At 40.5% G+C, this 19422-nt stretch overlaps 2 protein-coding genes and 1 long non-coding RNA gene across 4 annotated transcripts; 1 reads left to right on the top strand and 2 right to left on the bottom strand.

The window, feature by feature from the left end:
- Positions 1-81: 81 nt before the first annotated feature.
- Positions 82-733, bottom strand: LOC133509606 (uncharacterized). Its single transcript, XR_009797393.1, has 3 exons — positions 579-733; positions 235-349; positions 82-141 (listed from the first exon to the last, which is right to left on the bottom strand). It is a non-coding gene; the product is annotated as an uncharacterized LOC133509606 (long non-coding RNA).
- Positions 734-2056: 1323 nt separating this feature from the next.
- Positions 2057-15742, top strand: herc4 (HECT and RLD domain containing E3 ubiquitin protein ligase 4). Of its 2 annotated transcripts, none has more exons than XM_061836229.1 (24): positions 2057-2466; positions 3197-3460; positions 3757-3916; positions 4013-4089; positions 4160-4381; positions 4467-4558; positions 6086-6216; positions 6311-6465; positions 6824-6900; positions 6983-7107; positions 7244-7303; positions 9967-10078; positions 10154-10343; positions 10561-10733; positions 11570-11689; positions 11810-11908; positions 11986-12153; positions 12234-12377; positions 13782-13948; positions 14289-14355; positions 14592-14674; positions 14804-14987; positions 15170-15272; positions 15373-15742. In XM_061836229.1, exons 2-24 carry the CDS (start codon positions 3235-3237, stop codon positions 15579-15581), a joined length of 3144 nt encoding a protein of 1047 aa, XP_061692213.1. In that variant the 5' UTR covers positions 2057-2466; positions 3197-3234; the 3' UTR covers positions 15582-15742. The 2 variants fall into 2 exon arrangements, with proteins under 2 accessions (XP_061692213.1, XP_061692214.1); XM_061836230.1 differs by lacking the exon at positions 2057-2466 and adding an exon at positions 2478-2622.
- Positions 15743-16760: 1018 nt separating this feature from the next.
- LOC133509369 (cytochrome c oxidase subunit 5B, mitochondrial) lies at positions 16761-18079 on the bottom strand. The gene is made up of 4 exons (XM_061836234.1): positions 17843-18079; positions 17324-17394; positions 17147-17246; positions 16761-17077 (listed from the first exon to the last, which is right to left on the bottom strand). The coding sequence occupies exons 1-4, from the start codon at positions 17928-17930 to the stop codon at positions 16965-16967; spliced, it is 372 nt and encodes a 123-aa protein (XP_061692218.1). The 5' UTR covers positions 17931-18079; the 3' UTR covers positions 16761-16964.
- Between the last annotated feature and the right edge of the window lie 1343 nt (positions 18080-19422).

Raw genomic sequence — 19422 nt, 5'->3', positions numbered from 1 at the left:
TTTAGGTAATTAACTTACAAAACTCACGGTTACATTTCAGGTCAATTGACTTAAATATAAAGCAAGAGCAATTTAAAGTTGACTTGCCTCTGTAAGTCCTTTTGAGAAGCAGATAATGATGACAAGAAGGCCAACAACTATCTGTGTGAGTTCAAACAGAAAAACAGCAGTCAACATCACAAGTCTCAGATATAATTAGATGGCAATCAAGAAAATGTGTTTTTCTGTACTTACCCCGAGCAAGTAGAGCATTTTTCTTCTTGGTGTGTTGGTTAGTCAAGTAATGAAGTAGTGTCTCCCGGTTTGAGTGGGAACCATACTATAATACTTGGCCAAAATGAGAGAGAACCTGCCCAACAGGATATACAACATTTTCATTTCCTCCACATGACAAGAATCAAAAGCGCTTTTACGCAAGCAACTGCGTCAAACGGGGTGTTGTTTGCAAGTGTCGAGTTGTTTTCCTGCTATTGTTGTTTTCCCCTTTTCCAGAAAATGGACTGAAGAAAGGGGAAACCTGAGCAATAATATTACTTTTTAAATACAACCAAAAGTTCTGAAAGTGCCAACAAACACACCTGGGAAAGTGCACTGCATTAGTTTTCACTTCTGCCTCACACTGCCAAGATTTGGGGTGGAGTTTGCATGTTGCACGCAAGTCAGGTTCATTGAAGGCTCAAAATTGGCCATAACTTAATGTGTGTGTGTGTGTGTGTGTGTGTGTGTGTGTGTGTGTGTGGTGTGTGTGTGTGTGTGTGTGTGTGTGTGTGTGTGTGTGTGTGTGTGTGTGTGTGTGTGTGTGTGTATGAACGCTTTGGCCTTTAATTGGCTGGCAGTCCAGGGTGTACCCCACCTGTCTGTGGCCTTACGCAGCTTGGAAAGGCTCCAACAGAATTAAATGTGATTTTTTTAAAAATGATCTTTACATTTATGTGGACCTTTTTATTGTTATTACAGGTATTATATCAAAGGCATACGAGTGACATTTTCTCCCATGGTTTCTGTTTCATATGTAACTTCTGCATCTTTCTCACTGTTACTCGTTGTTGTCTGTATGTATCGTATCTGTTTGTACTGGGGACTCAGTTCCTCTCCAGCCTTCTCAATATCACTCATTTTTGACAGGGTTTTCAGAATACATACATTTGAGTACAGTTTTGCTGTATTAACTGTCTACGTGTTTTGATGCACAATTTGTGTTCAGATGTCAGCAGCGCCACATGGTTGAAACTTGAGGAAAATCACACGTCGATCACTGCGAAAGAGACCTCGAACGTCACAGCAGCGCGGGAGTGGGTGGGCGTTTCTTAGCTCACTCAAAACCCCTTCAAATGTGACAGCGTCACTCGCCAAACGGAGGCTCTTTTTTTTTTTTGAGAGAGAGAGATTTAAAGCGATATTTGCACCAAACAAGCCAGGGAGAGAGAAAAATATTTACATTAGTTAGATGTCTATCGTGATTTTAACGCCGTCGCTGTACAAAATGCAACCAAGCTCTTAACCGCAATTTTTATTCTATATGTTTGAAATATCGAGACGATTTTTTTTTTAAAGCGAGGATTAAAAAGTACACATCTCTTTTCAAATCTATGACGTCAGAGTAAAATGTCAGAAAAATGCTCAAATCAACTACAGATCTGGACAAAATCTACTTAAGTACACTAATGTAGTACTGTAGAATATATGTACTTGTTTTCTTCCGAGCAATGCAGGTGGTCGATTGAAAGGAAGTCCATTTGAATTAATGTTGATAATACCGTATTAAAGTTAGTCACGTGGGTTGCTACTTCGGGAAGTTTTGACGCAAATTGCCTCCTACAGGCTGTTTTAATTCTTTGATTCACGTTTCAGTGGCGTGAACGCAAAATGTGTCATAATTTGCATTGGAGCAGCACTTTCTACTGTATTTCATACAACCACAAACGCCGAAAAAAAAAGTGTACACTAAGTACAGTAGTGAATAAACAGGACAGTAAAACAACGCATGCGCATCTCGCCCAGACGAGAACCTTGTCGATGTTTCGCGACATTTCTTCCCATCGTGAAGTAAAGTGTACGTCAGTAACGGAACTAGCATGAGTTTGCCTTCAAATTAAAGGTACACACGTTTGCGCCCAAAGCGGCAACAAAAACCGCACGATGGGAACAAATATGAACGTTTGAGTCGTTGGTATTGCCTTATCAATACCTGCTGGAAGTGCAATCCTCTAGTCTACTGTTGCGTCGGGTCGTTAAACAGTACAGTAGACCGTGACACCATGACTTTTGTACTCCAAGTGTATGCGACAACGCTAGTCGCTAAATATGTCGAACTTGACGCGTAGTACTTCTCCAAGCAAGCCCCAAACAGCAGTTGTTGACAGATAGATTTGGTATGTCGAGTGGAGTGGAGCAACTGTGGGAATCAACGTGTCTGTGACAACGTGATCCAAACAACAATACGCTCATCGGGCGCTGCCTCCATCGGTGAGATTTGATGTGTGCTGCTTTTACCGCCTTGTCGAAAAAGGCAGCTGGGCGTTCCGACCCACGCTGACTCCAAAACCTTTGCGTGCCTGAACTGTAAACGTATTCAAGGTGTACCACGCAAAGAGGACCTTCCAACCAAATGACCTGAAGCAGGTGCCTCTTTGAACTACGGAACCTTTTAGGAAAGTATCCAACGGAATCGCAGAGTCGGGAATGTGGCGATTTTGGCTAAGGCTAACAGTATCAAGCCATCGTCAAGTTAGGAAGCGAAAACAGTGCGTAAAGATAGCACAGGCGGCATGCTAACTGCTAGCATGTTCTTAGCCCACTGTTCAAAAACGCTGACTATCATCAACTTGTATGACCTAATGGCCAATGACTACAAATACAGCACTGGATAACTCCAGTAGCGCGTTACTTGATCTGAGGCCGATAGTGGCGTTTAGAGTTTACTTTTATTTGGAATTTAAACGGAAGTGTCGTTGTAACTGTAGCTACTTTGACAGCTCCACAAGCATCATTCCGAAAGTGCCTGTTTGTTAATCTGATTACCTGGAGAATCTCGATTTGTCACACGTTTATGTTGCTACACGATTTTACGATAGTATGTGTTGCTGCTATGTAACTATATAATAGTTACGTGTTTATATCTGTGTGACTCTGGTTGATTATTTTCCCAAGTTTGACCTGTATGCTGTCTGCATTTGTCGCATGATTTTGTGCACAGGCTCCTGCTGGCTTATTTAGCCGTGAGCAAGGACCACAATGCTGTGTTGGGGCAATGCTTCCTACGGCCAGCTTGGTTTGGGAGGCATTGATGAAGAGATAGTGGTGGAGCCGAGGAGATGCGACTTCTTCCACGCGAAGCTAGTGCGCGATGTAGGCTGCGGTCGCAAGCACACAGCCTTCGTGCTGGACGATGGCACAGTGTACACGTGTGGCTGCAACGATCTCGGTCAACTGGGCCACGAGAAGTCCCGAAAGAAACCAGGTTGGTGTTTTTATTGTAAAAGTTTTTTTTTTGTCTTAGTAGTGTCGGTGTTCACAGGCCAGACTTTCATGCATATAGAGGGAGTTCCATTTTTCACTTAAGGTGTGAATCTGATCTTGAATGGACTTTCTACATGACTGGCGACCGATCGAGGGTGTAAATCTACTGATTACCCAAAGTAGGATAGGCTCAAATGCCTCGGTGACCCTGAACAGGATAAGCGGTCCCAAAAAAGGATTGATGTTGAGTGTTTTTGTGAAATGACTCATCCAGTGAATGTCTTGCTCCTTCATTAGAGCAGGTTGTGGCTTTGGATGCTCAGATCATAACAGCAGTGTCTTGTGGAGAGTCGCATACACTTGCCTTGAATGACAGCGGGCAGCTTTTCTCATGGGGCCTGGGCTCAGATGGGCAGCTTGGCTTAAACAACTATGAGGAAAGTGTTCGTGTGCCTAGGTAAATTTTCATTGTCGTGCTACTATGCTATCTTTTGTACCAAGACTGATACAAATATATTAATATTTTCATCATTTCTGTTCCTGATAATGGCAGAAACATCAAGGCTTTGACTGATGTTCAAATCACTCAGGTAGCCTGTGGGTACTGGCACTCACTAGCACTTTCAAAAGGTGAGGATGCTTTGTATGCACAATTATGATACCCACAATACCCCTGACATGTTGTTTTTGTACTCCTCAGGGAGCCAGATTTTCTCCTGGGGACAGAATCGATATGGACAACTTGGGCTTGGAGTCAATGGCCAATGCCTTTCTAACCCCCAAATTATTCAGTCTCTGCAGGGCATTCCTTTTGCTCAAATATCAGCAGGTGGAGCTCACAGCTTTGCACTCACCCTCTCAGGAGCTGTGTTCGGTTGGGGCCGTAACAAGTTTGGTCAACTTGGTCTCAATGACAGCAACGGTAAGAGAAGCTACTGAAAGTTAAATACTGATATTGAGTCATCTGTAATATCATTTCATTTTCCTTTTTTTTTTTTCTTTTCCAGACCGGTGTTTTCCAACTTTGCTGAAGTCGCTTAGATCGCAGAAAGTTATTTTTGTCTCCTGTGGAGAAGATCACACAGCAGCCCTGACCAAGTTAAGTTATATAATGCAGTAGTGGTGAAATTAAATCCATTATCGAGTGGGTTGATTTTACAAATTTATTACAAATTCTGTTTATTATTTTATATCCCAGTAAGTAAAATAAAAAAAATAAAGTACCTGTTTTGTTGCAGTGGTACAGAAAGAAACACAAAAGACTATGATGTAAAAAAAGCCCTTCATCCATTTATTATCTTAGCTGCTTGTCCTCACAAGGATTGCGGGAGTGCTGAGGCCAATCCCAGCCCTCTTTGGGCAAGGAGGCGGGGTACACCCTGAACTGGTTGCCAGCAAAAGTCATAATTTTAGTTTTGGTGGATGTCCAAATTAGGTGGAACAGTGATCAACTGTTAAGAACATCTGCCTCACAGTTCAAATCCGGGCTTGCCTGTGGGGATTTTTTGCATGTTCTCACCGTGATGTGAGTTGTCTCCAGGTCCTCTGCTTTCTTCCCACATCCCCAAAACATGCATGGTAGTTTGGCTCATGACGTGAAATCTCCTTCAAGTGTGTTTGTGAGTGTGAATGGTTGTTTGTTTATACAGTTTCCACGCGGCGATTTTTTTGCGACCAGTTCAGTGTGTACACTGCCTTCTTCCAAAGATAGCTGAAATAGGCTCCAGCACTCTTGCTACCTTAGTCAGGATAACTTGTATGGAAAATGGATGGATGGATGGATGTGTGTATGTATGTCTAAATTGCCACACTCACACGACCAGCCCCATCTAAAGCCACTTTTGGCTGATGACAAGATTGCGCGGTGAAGTTTTTTTTTTTTTTTTTGCAACAGACAAAAACAATTTTATGATCACTTTCTATTCATTTGAATGAAGATGGATGTTATTTAGAATGTCAATGTGCCAAAGTATTATTTCTGAAATTCGTATCATAATACATAAGACATAGATTTTCTATAATGTTTTCATTGATTTTTGCATAGAATCACTACTTTTTCTTATAAAATTACTATTTTATTGTTGTGGACTTGTGCTTTTATTGTGGAAAAACTGTTGTTCCACCCAATATAAATATTGACTTTTTTCTTGTAAAAATGATTGCAAGATTGCAACATTTTTGTACTTTTCTTATTTGTTTCAATGAGATTATTGTAGTCCTTTGTACGATTTAGACTTCTGTTAATGATTCCAGAGTCACCAAATTCAGCAATCTTGTCAAATGAAAAGGAAGTTAAGTGTGAACAACTGATTGGAAAAATAACTGAATTGCTATTTCATTTCATCGTTCATTGGTTCATTCCAGGTAGTCGTCTCCAAAATCTAACTTTGGGGTTAAACAGATCTTAAAATGTACTATCAGTCACAATGTGGAGATCAGTGAGATGGCTTCCTTTTTCCTGTTGACTTTTGCCTTCTTCAATAACTTCATTAACATCCTTTACATGTTTGAATCATTATGTTCTCTCAGTCTATCCTTACCTTATCTATCCAAGACATCTGTAATAAATACACACTTTAGCACTTCTGCATGAAAAAGCTGAGAACTGGTTTTGGTGATTCTCCAGGAAGGGGGCGTCTTTACATTTGGAGCAGGGGGATATGGTCAGTTGGGGCATAACTCTACAAATCATGAAATCAACCCAAGGAAAGTCTTTGAGCTCATGGGAAACATAGTCACCCAGGTTGCGTGTGGAAGGTAGGACTGGTGTCTGTGATCCGTGTTGAAAAGTAATGTTTTCCCAGACTAAACTATTTTTTTTTTTTTTTTTCAAATTATTTTGCGATTAAAGGCAGCACACACTGGCTTTTACACCCTCATGCGGAAAGATGGACTCATTTGGTCTTGGAGGAAATGGACAGCTTGGTACCCGTTCCAGCTCTAACAGGAAAAGCCCAGGCCCCGTCAAGGGCCCCTGGATACACTCTGTTGATTCAGAGGGTAGAGGTGAGAGTCACTGCAATATGATCAATGAAAATAATAACACAATTTGGAATTTAAAAAAAAATGTGTCCCTCTTATTGACAAATTCGGTATACCAAAACATCTGAGTTCTACAGATCTTTAGCTTTTCTACAACATTGTGATGGGCATTTAATAGCATTTTGAAAGTGACCATCTGTATTTTGGCCTTGTTTTCAATAATTCTATGCGAAATGTTAGCAGATGTATACAAATGATGGTCATGCTGCAGACATTCTCCTACTACTGGTAGTTTGTGAGGCTAACTCAACCATACTTAGCCATAACCTCTCACTCTAAAAAATGTTCAAGTCAATAACCTCTTCCACATTTACCTTTACAGTTATGGATCAGGACTGTTGTATCAAGAAAATTTATGCCGGAGGAGACCAAAGTTTTGCTCACTATTCTACTGTCAATGTAAGTTTGTATTTACATGGCTGTGGAATTGCACTATGCAGGAAATACTTGATTTTTTTTTTTGTGGGGGTTGCTCTTGTAGAGCCTGCAAAACAGCGATGATGTGGCGACACCAGATGCCCAACGAAGAGTTTGTACCTTGAATGAGGAAACCATCCAGAGATGGCTGAACCATACACCAGGAAGACTGCCACTAGAAATCTCCAAGTAAAGTCTTCTTCTCACAACAGTGTTGGCTGACCATGTATTACAGAACAAATTCTACATGGTTTAGTAATTTCTTCATCAGTGTTAATAGTGAAATTTAGTCACACTAATTGTGTATCTCTTGTGATTCCCACAGTGAAATTGACCTGGTGTTCTCAACTGCAAGCTGCCTCAATGGATCCTTCTTGTCTATGAGGTAAATAGCCAAAGAGCAAAGTACACTTGAGTTAATCCTTTCAGATGCTCACTGAGTTGAAGTCTCGTCAGACGTTGAAGTCTCATGATATGCAAATGTCTCCTGTCTAAATTGCCACACTAACGCGACCAGCCCCATCTAAAGCCACTTTTGGCTGATGACAAGTTTGCGCAGTGAAGTTTTTTTTAGCAACAGACAAAAAATATTTTATGACCACTTTCTATTCATCTGAATGAAGATGGATGTTATTTAGAATGTCAATGTGCCAAAGTATTATTTCTGAAATTCGTATCGTAATACACAAGACATACATGCATAAGGCTTTTTTTTGTGCTTTGACTTTAGAGTCTTATTTTTCCAGAAACCTCTACGTTGTACAACAGGTTCTAACATTGTTCTCTTTAGTCTCACTTCATTTATATGACTTATTTTAGGTAAAACAGGTAAACATTATTTCGATTTGCACAGAAAGTTCCCCCTTTGCTTTCTCATGGGGTAAATGCAGGGTACACTGACAAGTTTTTTAAAAATTGCCTTAAAATGTGTGGTGTACTCGATGACCAACATCCCAACTACATAGTGCAAGCATTGGCCAGGATCCCCATATTTCCAAAACCATCACTTTACAGTAAGTGAAGTAAGTTTCTTTTGGCTTGTCCCTTTCGGAGTCACCACAGTGTGTCATTTCTGATGAACGCACATATATGTTTGACACAATTAACAGCAAATTTCTTGCACCATTAAGATTGCATCATCAAAGAGCAAGCTGTTTTCAGTGCTTCATATTGGGAATGTGAAAAATAAAACGCACACGGGGAGTGACTTGTCGTATAGATTTGTGAAAAGGCATGAAATTTACCACATTTGGACATGGGTTTCCGCCCCACACCAGCAACAGGTAACAAATTGTCATAGTACCTAGAGCAGGGGTCACCAACGCGGTGCCGGCGGGCGAATGATAGCCCGCGAGTACCATATAAGGCGGTCGCGAGGTATGTTCTAAAAATACCATAAGCCACAAATTGTTACTATTATTTGTGCTTTAAATTCTGAATCTGACTTGCTTATGTGAATTAAAATTTTAAAATACCTGTAATGTCATGTACTACAATAAATTAAAACAAAAATATTTTATGTACGTGAAATGAAGTGAGTCTGAAATTTGCCGCAAACAAGTCACGTAGCCCTTCATACAATCGGTGCTCACGAAGTAGCCCTCAGCCTCAAAAAGGTTGCTGAGCCCTGACCTAGAGCGACTTCAGAGCCAATCTTGTGCCACAGGGGATCCAGTCACTCACATTTGAAAAATGTACGCGTGTGGTCAGTCATGGTCGGAGATATAAAGTTACGGGTGTGGTCCACCAGTCGTGCCCACAGATAAAGTTGCGGGTGTGATTAGGGATGGAATCTCAAGACCTTGAAATAACTTACTGGATCAATTTAACATAACTGTAAATTAAAAATAAAATAAATAAACACAGAACAAAGAGAAAACAAACATTTCCAACTCAGAAATGATAATTTCCGATTTCCACTGATATTAGTAGAATATGATATAAAACGGAATTTAAAATTTTTTATCAATATTCTTGATCCGACAAACTTAATCTGAAGAAAGGTTAAATGCACTGACCTGTCAAGAAATAAGTACGGTATGTACCCACAATTTTTGGAAAATGCTTAAAGTTTAGTTAGTGGCAACAAGCCAGCAATACATTGTAAAACATGCTTGTAGGCAATCGTGATGTATTGTTATAATTTAGCCTAATTTATGGCGGTATCTATTGTCAATCCATTGATGAAAGCTAGCAGTAGATCTATATTTTCCTAAAGCATGTAGAGGGGAAAAGTTTTCAACTTCAAGATAACATGTACCACGGAGAAAATGACCGTTCGCATTTAGTTACAGTATATGGACAGAATAGTCTTAACGTTAGAATTTAGATTAAGTCAAAGTAAATCACAATTTCATATTTTACCCAGAATTTTTTTCAGTGTAACAATTTCCTTTGAGATGGATCATGATGTTGATGACTTTCAACGTAAATGTGTTCACAGTACATGAAAAGCTCTGAACCTGCGCTTTAGGCATCGCTTCCGAAGATGCTCAGTACAGTTAACTTGCATTTCGTGTTTCCGGGTGAATACTGATTGTTTAGGAGCAGGCTTGTTTAGTTAACGTTTATGAAATAAACTCGTAAATTAATGTAAAGACTACACAAAATAAGCGACGTCTTTCAATATCTATTTTTCTACTCGTAACAAATTTTACGTGTGTGATTTTTCGTGCTTGACTGCAGATTTGCGAGCGCAATGGCGCGCAGTCGTACTCGTCTAATCACAGTGACTGGCATCAATACTGCAAAGTAGAAGGAAGGGTAGTGGTAGTGGCAGTGGCCGTCCCTGATGTGGACGATACAGGAATCCTGTGCCTGTAATTCTTTACAATTCAGAGAATTTGATTTTTGGGGATTTTTTTTTTTTTTTTGTTATTTTGTCTCACACAGCTGAGGTCTAGCTATAGTGAAAATTACAGGCCTCATCTTTTTTAAGTGGGAGAATTTGTGAAATTGGTGACGGACTAAATACTTTTTTGCCCCACTGTATGTTCATACAAGTCTCTTTTTGGAACTCAGCCACATTAACTGTATCTCTGTCATCAGTCATCCAAATCACTACAGTACCAGCAATAAATGTTCCGGGACTGACGTGAACATGGCCCGTCTTCTATTTCACAAACTGATCTCAAGTGACTACCCTGAGATCACCCAACTGGTCAGTCATGAATGAATTCATTCTGATAATTAATTGTTGCAAAGCAGACTGTTATACTTTCTTCATCATTGTCAGATTGCTGCAAGTATGGAGAAGAATCTAATTCCCCGACTAAGCAACTCCCCTCCCGACATAGAAGCACTGAGACTCTACCTCACTCTTCCAGAATGTCCTCTCTTCAGCGATCCCAACAATTATGTGACGATCTCCATCCCATTTGCCAAATCTCTCATCAGCTTGAAAGAAGCGGCACTTAAAGTGTTAGGTAGGAGAAAGTGCTGTAGACATAATACTCAACATTTACCTTTGCTTCCTCCAAGAAATGTTAGTTCAGCTCACCATGATACAACCAAAAATTCTTGCATGTGTTTCCGCTGTTGGATTACAACTGATTTTGACAATGGAAGCTACGCTCAACTGCAACCACATCGCTTGGTGAAAGCAGAGGTCATTTCTCTTTTCTGACTTATTGTTTGCCTCAGGAAACTGGTGGTCTACATTTGAGCCCCAGGTCTTCCAGCGGCTGGTCGAGTTGTACAAAGAAGTGGTGGTTTACCTGCTCCAGATGCACAAGGTGGGAATCCCATCAACAGAGCAAAGAATTTTCACTTCTTTTCTGGACACGTCACTCCGACTGCTGGAGATCCTCCACGTGGTAAGAAATTAGGGAATATCTTCTCATCTTGGACCTTGACACAGTTGAGCTTCAGATTCACCACTGCTCCAGTTTAGGGGTGGGAGGGATTGAGAAATGAATTTATATTAATGTCCTCGCACGTTAGCAGGCACAGTTGCAATTGCACTTGTAGCCATTTACTGAACAATACAAGAAAAATACAAAATGAGATCACTTGCAAGGAACTTCACTCATTCACATCAACACAAATACGGTAGTACATACAGTAATTACACATTGTCAAAACTTCATTTCTTTACATTCTACTTTATTTTTTTATAAACAATGCGGTGCTTTTAAAAAAATAAAAGCAAACATGGTATATTCCAGGGCCGGAATTAGAAAAAATAATTATTTCAGCAGTTAAGTAAAATTTGATAATTTCCCACAGCGCACCTGAGGAATGCTCACGGAACACTAATGTGCCGCGGCACACTGGTTGGCAATCACTGCTCTTTGGGCAGTAGCAGGAATGAAAGTACAGCATTTTCATAACCTCTAGATGGGATTTTCCATCCATACATTTCTTTGCCGCTTATCCTCACGAGGGTTGCTGGGAGTGCTGGAGCCTGTGCCAGCTGTCAACGGGCAGGAGGCGGGGTACACCCTGAACTGGTTGCCAGCCAATCGCAGAAATGGGGATTTTATGTTTGGGAATGTTTCATTTTCTCCTATACCTATGTATAATGCGCACTATTGAGTTTTGGTAATTTGGGGGTTGCGGGGGTGATTTGCGTTATACACGAAATTATGGGAAGTCAAGGTTCCACGATATATCCAAATGCTGAATCATGTCCACTTTCCTGTCACCTCAGGTCAACGAGCGAGGTGGACACATTATACAGTATGATAAATTCTACATTCATGAGTTGGAAGACTTGATAGACATCCGAAATGACTACATCACATGGATTCAGAGACAAATGTACCCAAGTGTAAGTACTTCAGCCTGCTTTTTGAAATTTCGGCAATACATGACTTATGTAAAAGAGATGTTTCACTCATTAACTTTGTTGAATAAAATGGCTCATTTCGTGATACCTCTGTATCCCCAGGGTCAAGATGGTGTGGTGACAATGTGCAGGTATCCCTTTGTATTTGATGCCCTGGCGAAGACTACTCTGCTACAGACTGATGCTGTTTTACAAATGCAGGTAATACAAATGAAATCAGAGGTAATCGTTCTATTGCATAAAAGAATTCAACCACCGTGTCATGTATTTATTGATAGATGGCAGTGGATCAGGCTCAAATGCAAAACTTGAGTTCCATGTTCTTGCCTGCTGTGGAATCTGTAAATCCCTGCCTCATCCTCATCGTCCGGAGGGAAAATATAGTTGGAGACACCATGGAAGTTCTCAGGAAGTCAAAGAATGTCGACTACAAGAAGCCGCTCAAGGTTTATTTGGTTGCTATTCCGTAACAGTAAGACTAGTCTTAACACATTTCTCTGTGTTTGGTTGTGACTACCGATGGCAGGTCATCTTTGTGGGAGAAGAGGCAGTGGATGCAGGAGGTGTGAGAAAGGAGTTCTTTCTCTTGATCATGAAAGAGCTGTTGGATCCAAAGTATGGGATGTTCCGTTACCATGAGGAGTCAAGGCTCCTCTGGTTTTCAAGCAAGGTATTGTCGGAATGCGGTGGCGTGGGATGGCCACTGACTTATCTAATATCACACAAGCATCCGATGACAGAAAGGAAGGCCCCTAAGGTCTGCCGCCTATTGTGCAATTCTGTGGAACCCAACTGCATCAAACCATGGGATAAAAATGAGAGTCGCCGACTGACTGCCGCACATTGACTGATTGGATTTTTTTACACCCTGAATAGGTGTTTGATGCTGTACACACAGTATATTGTACTGTATCACATTTATTGAGCCATAAAAAAGTAGATTAAACATTAAGGAAGAAGTTATCTTTAAAGATGAGAGAGGACATGGGTGAGAATTAAAGTGAGTGGACATCTTAAGAGTCTCATTCACTCAAATCATTTAAACTACCCAGCGCTGCAAGAAGCACATGGATACATTTTGACCACAAGCTTCACTTTGTCATCGACAGGCACATTATTTTCATTATGAATATGAGTATAAATATAAATGTTAAGTATTGATGTAAAACAAAATTTTTCATATGTATGGAAGTAAATTGGTGGCACCAGGATTTGAATTTGAAATGCCACAGAAAACAGGATTTGAATTTGAAATGGAAAGTGATCACATTTTCAATAGTTGCTACAATTTGCTGTCTAAAATTCACTGTCTGCCACCAGGCATGGTTAGGCAGTTACGCTTTCTTAGTCAGGTGACATGACGTACTAAGGAAGCGTAACTAGATTGGCTGGCTGTTTGGCTCTGACCTGAAGTAACCCTGCCTGGTTGCACAGATGGTAATTTTTAGACAGCGAATTGTAGCCAGTTGAATTTTAGACGTGAATTGTAGCCAATTGTATTTCAGACAGTGAATTGTAGCAAGTCTTGAAAATGTGATCACTTTACATTTCAAATTCAAATCCTGGTGGCACTAATTTACTTCCATACATATAGTCTATCTATACAACTTGATGGTGGACGGGGGCTGTTCAGTGTCTCATCTCCTTAAATCCTAGAAATGTATTTTTAAGTGTGTGAAAGCTTATGTGCATTTTGATCGGCTGTAAACTGATGTGAATGCCATCCGCTGGCCTTTCAAATTTCTAATCATGGCAAAACCAGTGGCAGACTAATGGGCCATTCATAAAAATAGTTGGCACACTGCGACAATTAAGTTGGGTTCAGCTGTATCGCTCTGTGTGTGGCACCCTATAAAGATAAGGAAAATTGGGATTACATTATAATTGTCAATTTTATTTTAACTTATTACACAAACAGTGCCTCAGGGGGAATTTCAACACACTGCTATGTGTACACAATGTAGAATTTTGATAGCATGTTCTTGTAAAGTCGAAAATGTCTCAAAAAGCAAGTCACCTGTCGTCGATGTTTTTTTTTTTAAACAGTTGTGACATTTGGTAATGTTCCTTGCAGACCTTTGAGGACATTGATTTGTTTAACCTCATTGGAGTCATCTGTGGTCTCGCAATCTACAACCTCACCATTGTGGAGCTGAACTTCCCAGTGGCCCTGTACAAAAAGCTTCTGAAAAGGAATCCAACATTCGATGACCTGAAGGAGCTCAAGCCAGATGTGGGAAGGTAAGATCAAATATCATCATCAAAGTTGTCCACCAAACATACCATCCTCTCCAAAAGTATTGGAACAGTCAGCCCTGCTAATTCTTATTTTGCTGTAACATACCCAGAAGTGTATACCTGGAAATAAGTAAAACTGGATTTTTTTTTTTTTATCTTCTCTTGTCCCTTATTCACCTTTGGATGTTAAACCCAAATTGGTCTCACTGTTCTAATATTTTTTTTCATCGATGTCTATTAGCTGCTTGGCAACGGAAATTGAATTCCTTCGTTAGCTTCCAAAGTGCATTTAAATAGGAGACTGTTGTCACACTTTGAAAAAGTCCAATTTCCTATGAACTAGAAGTCTCCAACTGTTACTGGACTACCCTGAAGATGACATTGAGGAAACCTTCTGCTTGAACTTTACAGTGAGTACGGTTTTATCATTGTGGAACCGCAACTGTAGAAATGTATTGCAATTATGTTTCAGTGTTGCCAAATGTTTGTCTCCTTGTTAGCATGTATCTTACAGCCACCAGACTAAAAGATTATGATTCTTCTTTGGGCATTACACTCCAGTGAACTCTCAACATTAACACAATTTTTCGAGGAGTTACAGTTACTACAATATGTGTTAAATCACCAGCAACCTTTATATTTTCAGATCACAGAGGAAAACTATGGTGCTACAGAGGTGTTGGAGCTCATACCCAACGGTGAAAACATCAATGTTAAAAAATCCAACAGGTAACTGAGCTTGTTTGGGCATTGTTTAATTAAAATAAAATGCTTAAAATTGTCTGCTTTAAACACTTTCTGGACAAAATACTGTTTGCACTTACACTGACCACGTAGTGTAACTCTTTCTCTGTCCAGGCAGGACTTCGTCAATGCTTACGTGGACTACACGTTTAACACCTCGGTTGCGCCACTATTTGAGTGTTTCTATGCAGGCTTCCACAAGGTGTGTGGAGGCAAAGTTCTGGAGCTTTTCCAGCCCAATGAACTGCAAGCCATGGTGATTGGCAACACCAACTATGACTGGACTGAACTTGAAAAGGTTTTGAATCATTTGACCTCTATTTAAATAAACGTGTTCATTTGTGATCTATACTGGTCGTCTCTGAATGATTTGAATAGTTACCTGGATGTGGTAACACATAAAACTTGTGTCTTGGCCTGATATTTTAGAACCTTAAAACTCAGCAATGTATAAAGTGATTTTTTTTTTTTTTTCTTCAGAGCACTGAATATAAGGGAGACTACTGGGCAGACCATCAGACCATCAAACTCTTCTGGCAAGTGTTCCACAACCTTCCTTTAGAGAAGAAGAAAGAGTTTCTCTGTAAGTTGCTTTACCCATGTCAGATGTTTTTAGAACATAGGATACTTATAGCATGACGGTAGAGTTGCAAACATGAAATGGGTGTGATTTGTCCTCTCAGTGTTTCTCACAGGAAGTGATCGCATACCCATTTTGGGCATGAAAAGCCTTAAACTAGTGATCCAGCCAACCAGTGGGGGAGAACATTACTTGCCCGTCGCCCACACATGCTTCAACCTTTTGGACCTGCCCAAATACACTAATGCAGAAACACTGCGTGAGAAGCTTCTTCAAGCTATAGATCATAATCAAGGCTTCAATCTAGCCTGAGGCCACTTGGAAAGTCCCGGATGACCGTGTCAAGACTTCGAACTTCTCGATGGCCCAACTTAATTTGCGATTGTTTTACTTTGCAGACTCTGTTTGTAGGACCTGAGCAGTATGAGCACTGCTTGGAAACACACTAGAGGTCAATAAGACTGCTATCTTCACCTTTTGTGTTACTTTGGATTTTTTTTTTTTTTTCAGCTTTTTACAAAGCTCTCATCATTTAGTAAAACCTATTATCAGGGGATTTACATTTGATATTGCAATTAAGTGCATTCATTGTGTGGAAGTAAAACTAGTATGTGTAAGACTTGCACAAAGTAACAGGCTTCCTAAATTTTGCAATAGCATTACATTTCTGACAATTGCAATTAAATCATCTAAACTATATTTGATTGAACAAGGACTCAAAATTGACCAGATTTAAACAAACTACAGAGTTCCTCAATACATTCTTGTTTCAGAGTAGCTGGGATGATAAAAATCACATTTGAAGGCCTTTTCACACTACACTTGCTCATTATGAAAGGTCCCCACTGCAAGAAGCAAAGATGGTGGTGCAGCCAACGTTGACTTTGTAGCCTAAAAAGAACTTGAGGCTTTCCTCGTTGAGTGGACCACAACCCAGCAATATGTGTTGTTGCAAAACAGCCCTAACAATTTTGAGGTGACACATCAATAAAAAAAGAAGAGGGTATTGTTCCAGGAAAAGCACTTTGACGTGTTTCAGAGTAAGCAGGGAGCTTTAAAAGCATGCAGAGACGTCTCAGTATATTATTTTTCAATTTACCCTATGTTTGGTAGAGAGGGACACTGCAATATAAGGCCATCCACTAATTCCTCCGAAATCCCTCCAGCCCCTTTTTGACAACTGCAACGTCACTCAAGGGAGGACTGCGGACCTTTAACCACTCTGCGTTGCCGCGACGCGGCAAACGGCCGGAGGGCAGCGTGTGTATTCCGAAGTGCAGTGTGAAAAGGCGCAAAGGAGCTAACAAAGTCCACCGCTTTATGCATGAAATGTGTGGTCGAGACATTCATTTGCTAAACTTTGTTTCACGTAGTGGATGTTCTACTGTGACAATTGAGAAAGCCACACAAAACATTTGTTTGGAGTGCCATCTTTGCTGCAACGATTAAAATGGTCAACAAATAAAACAAAGCTGGCCCACTGTCACCAAACAGTTTAACAAAAGTATTTTAATTTCTTGATGTAGTTAGGGTTGGGCATATATTATAGCTCACTGCAGGAAGAACAGATTTATATAGATGACGCCTCAATTCTGTTTTATGATACCCAGTACACATGTGCAATCACCCTGACATGGGAAGAGTATGGGACCGAAGTATGTAGATAGAAGTGCTGTTAATATTTTGGTGGTGATTTCAATGAGGCAACTCATGGTGAACCAGCTGGTAATGAGAACCACAGGAGGGACAGCGCTGGGCATCGCCCTCATGAAGCCAGAACCACACAATTGCAGTGTTGTCTTCCTCACCTGTCAAAGAGTTGAAGAGTCAATTTTGGATTGCAAAATATTTGCCATTTGAAGGATATGACTACTTACAAAGGCAGCCCACCAGCCTCTTTTGTCCAATACAAGGGACAATATGGGGGTCTTCTTTGGTTCCTGCATAATTCTTAGGTTTCAGCATACTGTAGGGATCCTTCAATGTGCAGTTAAGCCACATTACTACAAGTGGAGCCTTTTAAAAATAAATGCATACTGAATAAGTTAACTCACTTTCCCCAGTTTTAGGGCTTGCAGGGCACGACGTTCGAGGCCAGTGGCTTGTTCCTCATCTGTAGGTATTCCTAAAAAGTAGTACAGCACCTTTCATAAGTCTCCTTCGCCACTGAAAAAAAAAGACTTCATAGAAACGGTGACTATGTCCTTTGTGTTCTTGAATGCCACCCTGACCCTGTACCCTATCAGGATGCTGGCATCGGACCAACACGTCTGCCAAAAGGGGACGAGTAACGCCTTGCCACAAGTCAGTCTGAATGACCTTCGACTTTTGATATCAAATATCACAGGTCAACTTTGATATTTTAAAAGATTAAACATGTCCGACAAAATAGTGCTCCCAAGGCTAAAAATAAACTGATTAACACAACATTCGGTGCTTTCAATTGTGGGAATGGTTTAACGACGCAAATAACCTTTTCAAATAACTCTTGACACAATCTTGCGACTTGGCTTCTAGAATCCCAGTAGCTCAACTTCATGAACATGCTTATTTGAGAGGCTTTTTGTTTTTACCTTGCTTTGTGGCCATGGAACGTGTTAACGCCATTCGACCCCTCAACTGCAAGGTTGCTCTGTAATTTCGGAGAAGTCGACCTGCCATTGCTGGCGTTAGTTTCACGAGTGCGTAAAACTATAGACTGAAGTGATGTCCAGTCCCACTCGTGTCGGGTTTATTAAATGCGTTGTTTTTTTTTTTGGCGGGGTTGGGGGGCGCATACTCGGACCAATTAGACAAACCGTACAAATTGATTGGCGTATTTTTCGGCCAATGGTATGGCGATGTCTAATGGTTTTATTTAAAGAAAGACCTTTCAGGGTTGTTTATTCCGAACTAAACGATATTGTTTGACACCTCCAACATTGATGCTTTAATTTTTAATTCTATTACTGTACCTACACAGACGCGGCCGCAAGATGCTGTCCTAACCTGGTGACGTCACGCTTGTTTGAATAGAAAAGATTTTAAACATTGAAATTGTTTAACATATTTAAAAGACATCATAAATCCGCCTTGATCCGATATATTGTCTCAAAATGGGATTATAAAGTCGTCGTGATGAGATATAAAGTCCGAATCCTCCCGCGACGGCGAGCGCGTTGACGTCACAGTGGCGCAACACTGGCGCAGTTCAGAAAATGTGTTGCAGTACTTCTCCAAGTCGGGGGTGTCGCTAAACCTGGAAAATCATTAAAGATAATGGTTGGGTTGCCAAAATGCATTGACCCGCCAAGTGTTGAAATGATATTTAAGAGATACGATATTTAAGAGGCAATAAAGAACACACAGAGTGTTACACATTTTAATTACTACATCTCTTTTGACAAAAACACAGTAAAATATGCATCCATTCATTTTATTTTACACAACTTGACCTCATTACCGAGATGAGTTAGAGCCTATCCGAGCTGACTTGAGACAAGACACACTGGAGTGGTCACCAGTCAACTGCAAGGCACATCTAAATAAACGAATATTCCATACTCACTAAGTAAGCAGACTTTTTTTTCCTCATTTTGAGTGCAATCATTCTAACTGAAGCTCTCTGGTCAAACGTTTAAGTGAGACATGATCTCGGCCAATCTGCCGTTTAGATGGGCCACGAGATTTAGTCAGAAGGGTCATTTTAGAAGTTCACTGATGGAGTTGTGGTACACACGCTTGACTTTGGTGCGGGTAGCATGTGATCAATTCCCACTCGAGTGTAGTCTGTCTTTTTCCCTATGGTAGCTGGGATACGCACCAGCTTGTGAGGATAAGCGACTTGGACAACGGGCAGCCATTTTACAGATGTGTGACGCACATATCAACATCAACATCCCGATTTATCAAGATGGAGGTCAGTCGTGTATTTAGCGCAATTTATCAAGATTGTGGTCAGTCTTCTACTTAGCACAGTAGTTGCTATTGCTTCTACACTTGAATTAAAACAACTGCTTGATAAAAACAAGTTAGAAGTACTGTAGTTAAAAGCATCTTTGGCGCAGACCAGTTCTAGTGAGAAGCCAAAAGGTTTTCAAGTGCGTAAATAATGACTTCACCACACATTTACGACAAACGCGCACATGCACAGACGGAGTGCAGGCTGACACCA

This window comes from Syngnathoides biaculeatus, chromosome 12 (genome assembly GCF_019802595.1).
Source record: "Syngnathoides biaculeatus isolate LvHL_M chromosome 12, ASM1980259v1, whole genome shotgun sequence".
NCBI classification, from domain to species: domain Eukaryota; kingdom Metazoa; phylum Chordata; class Actinopteri; order Syngnathiformes; family Syngnathidae; genus Syngnathoides; species Syngnathoides biaculeatus.
Note: the sequence above shows the minus strand (reverse complement) of the source record. Positions and strands in the feature narration are given on the sequence as shown.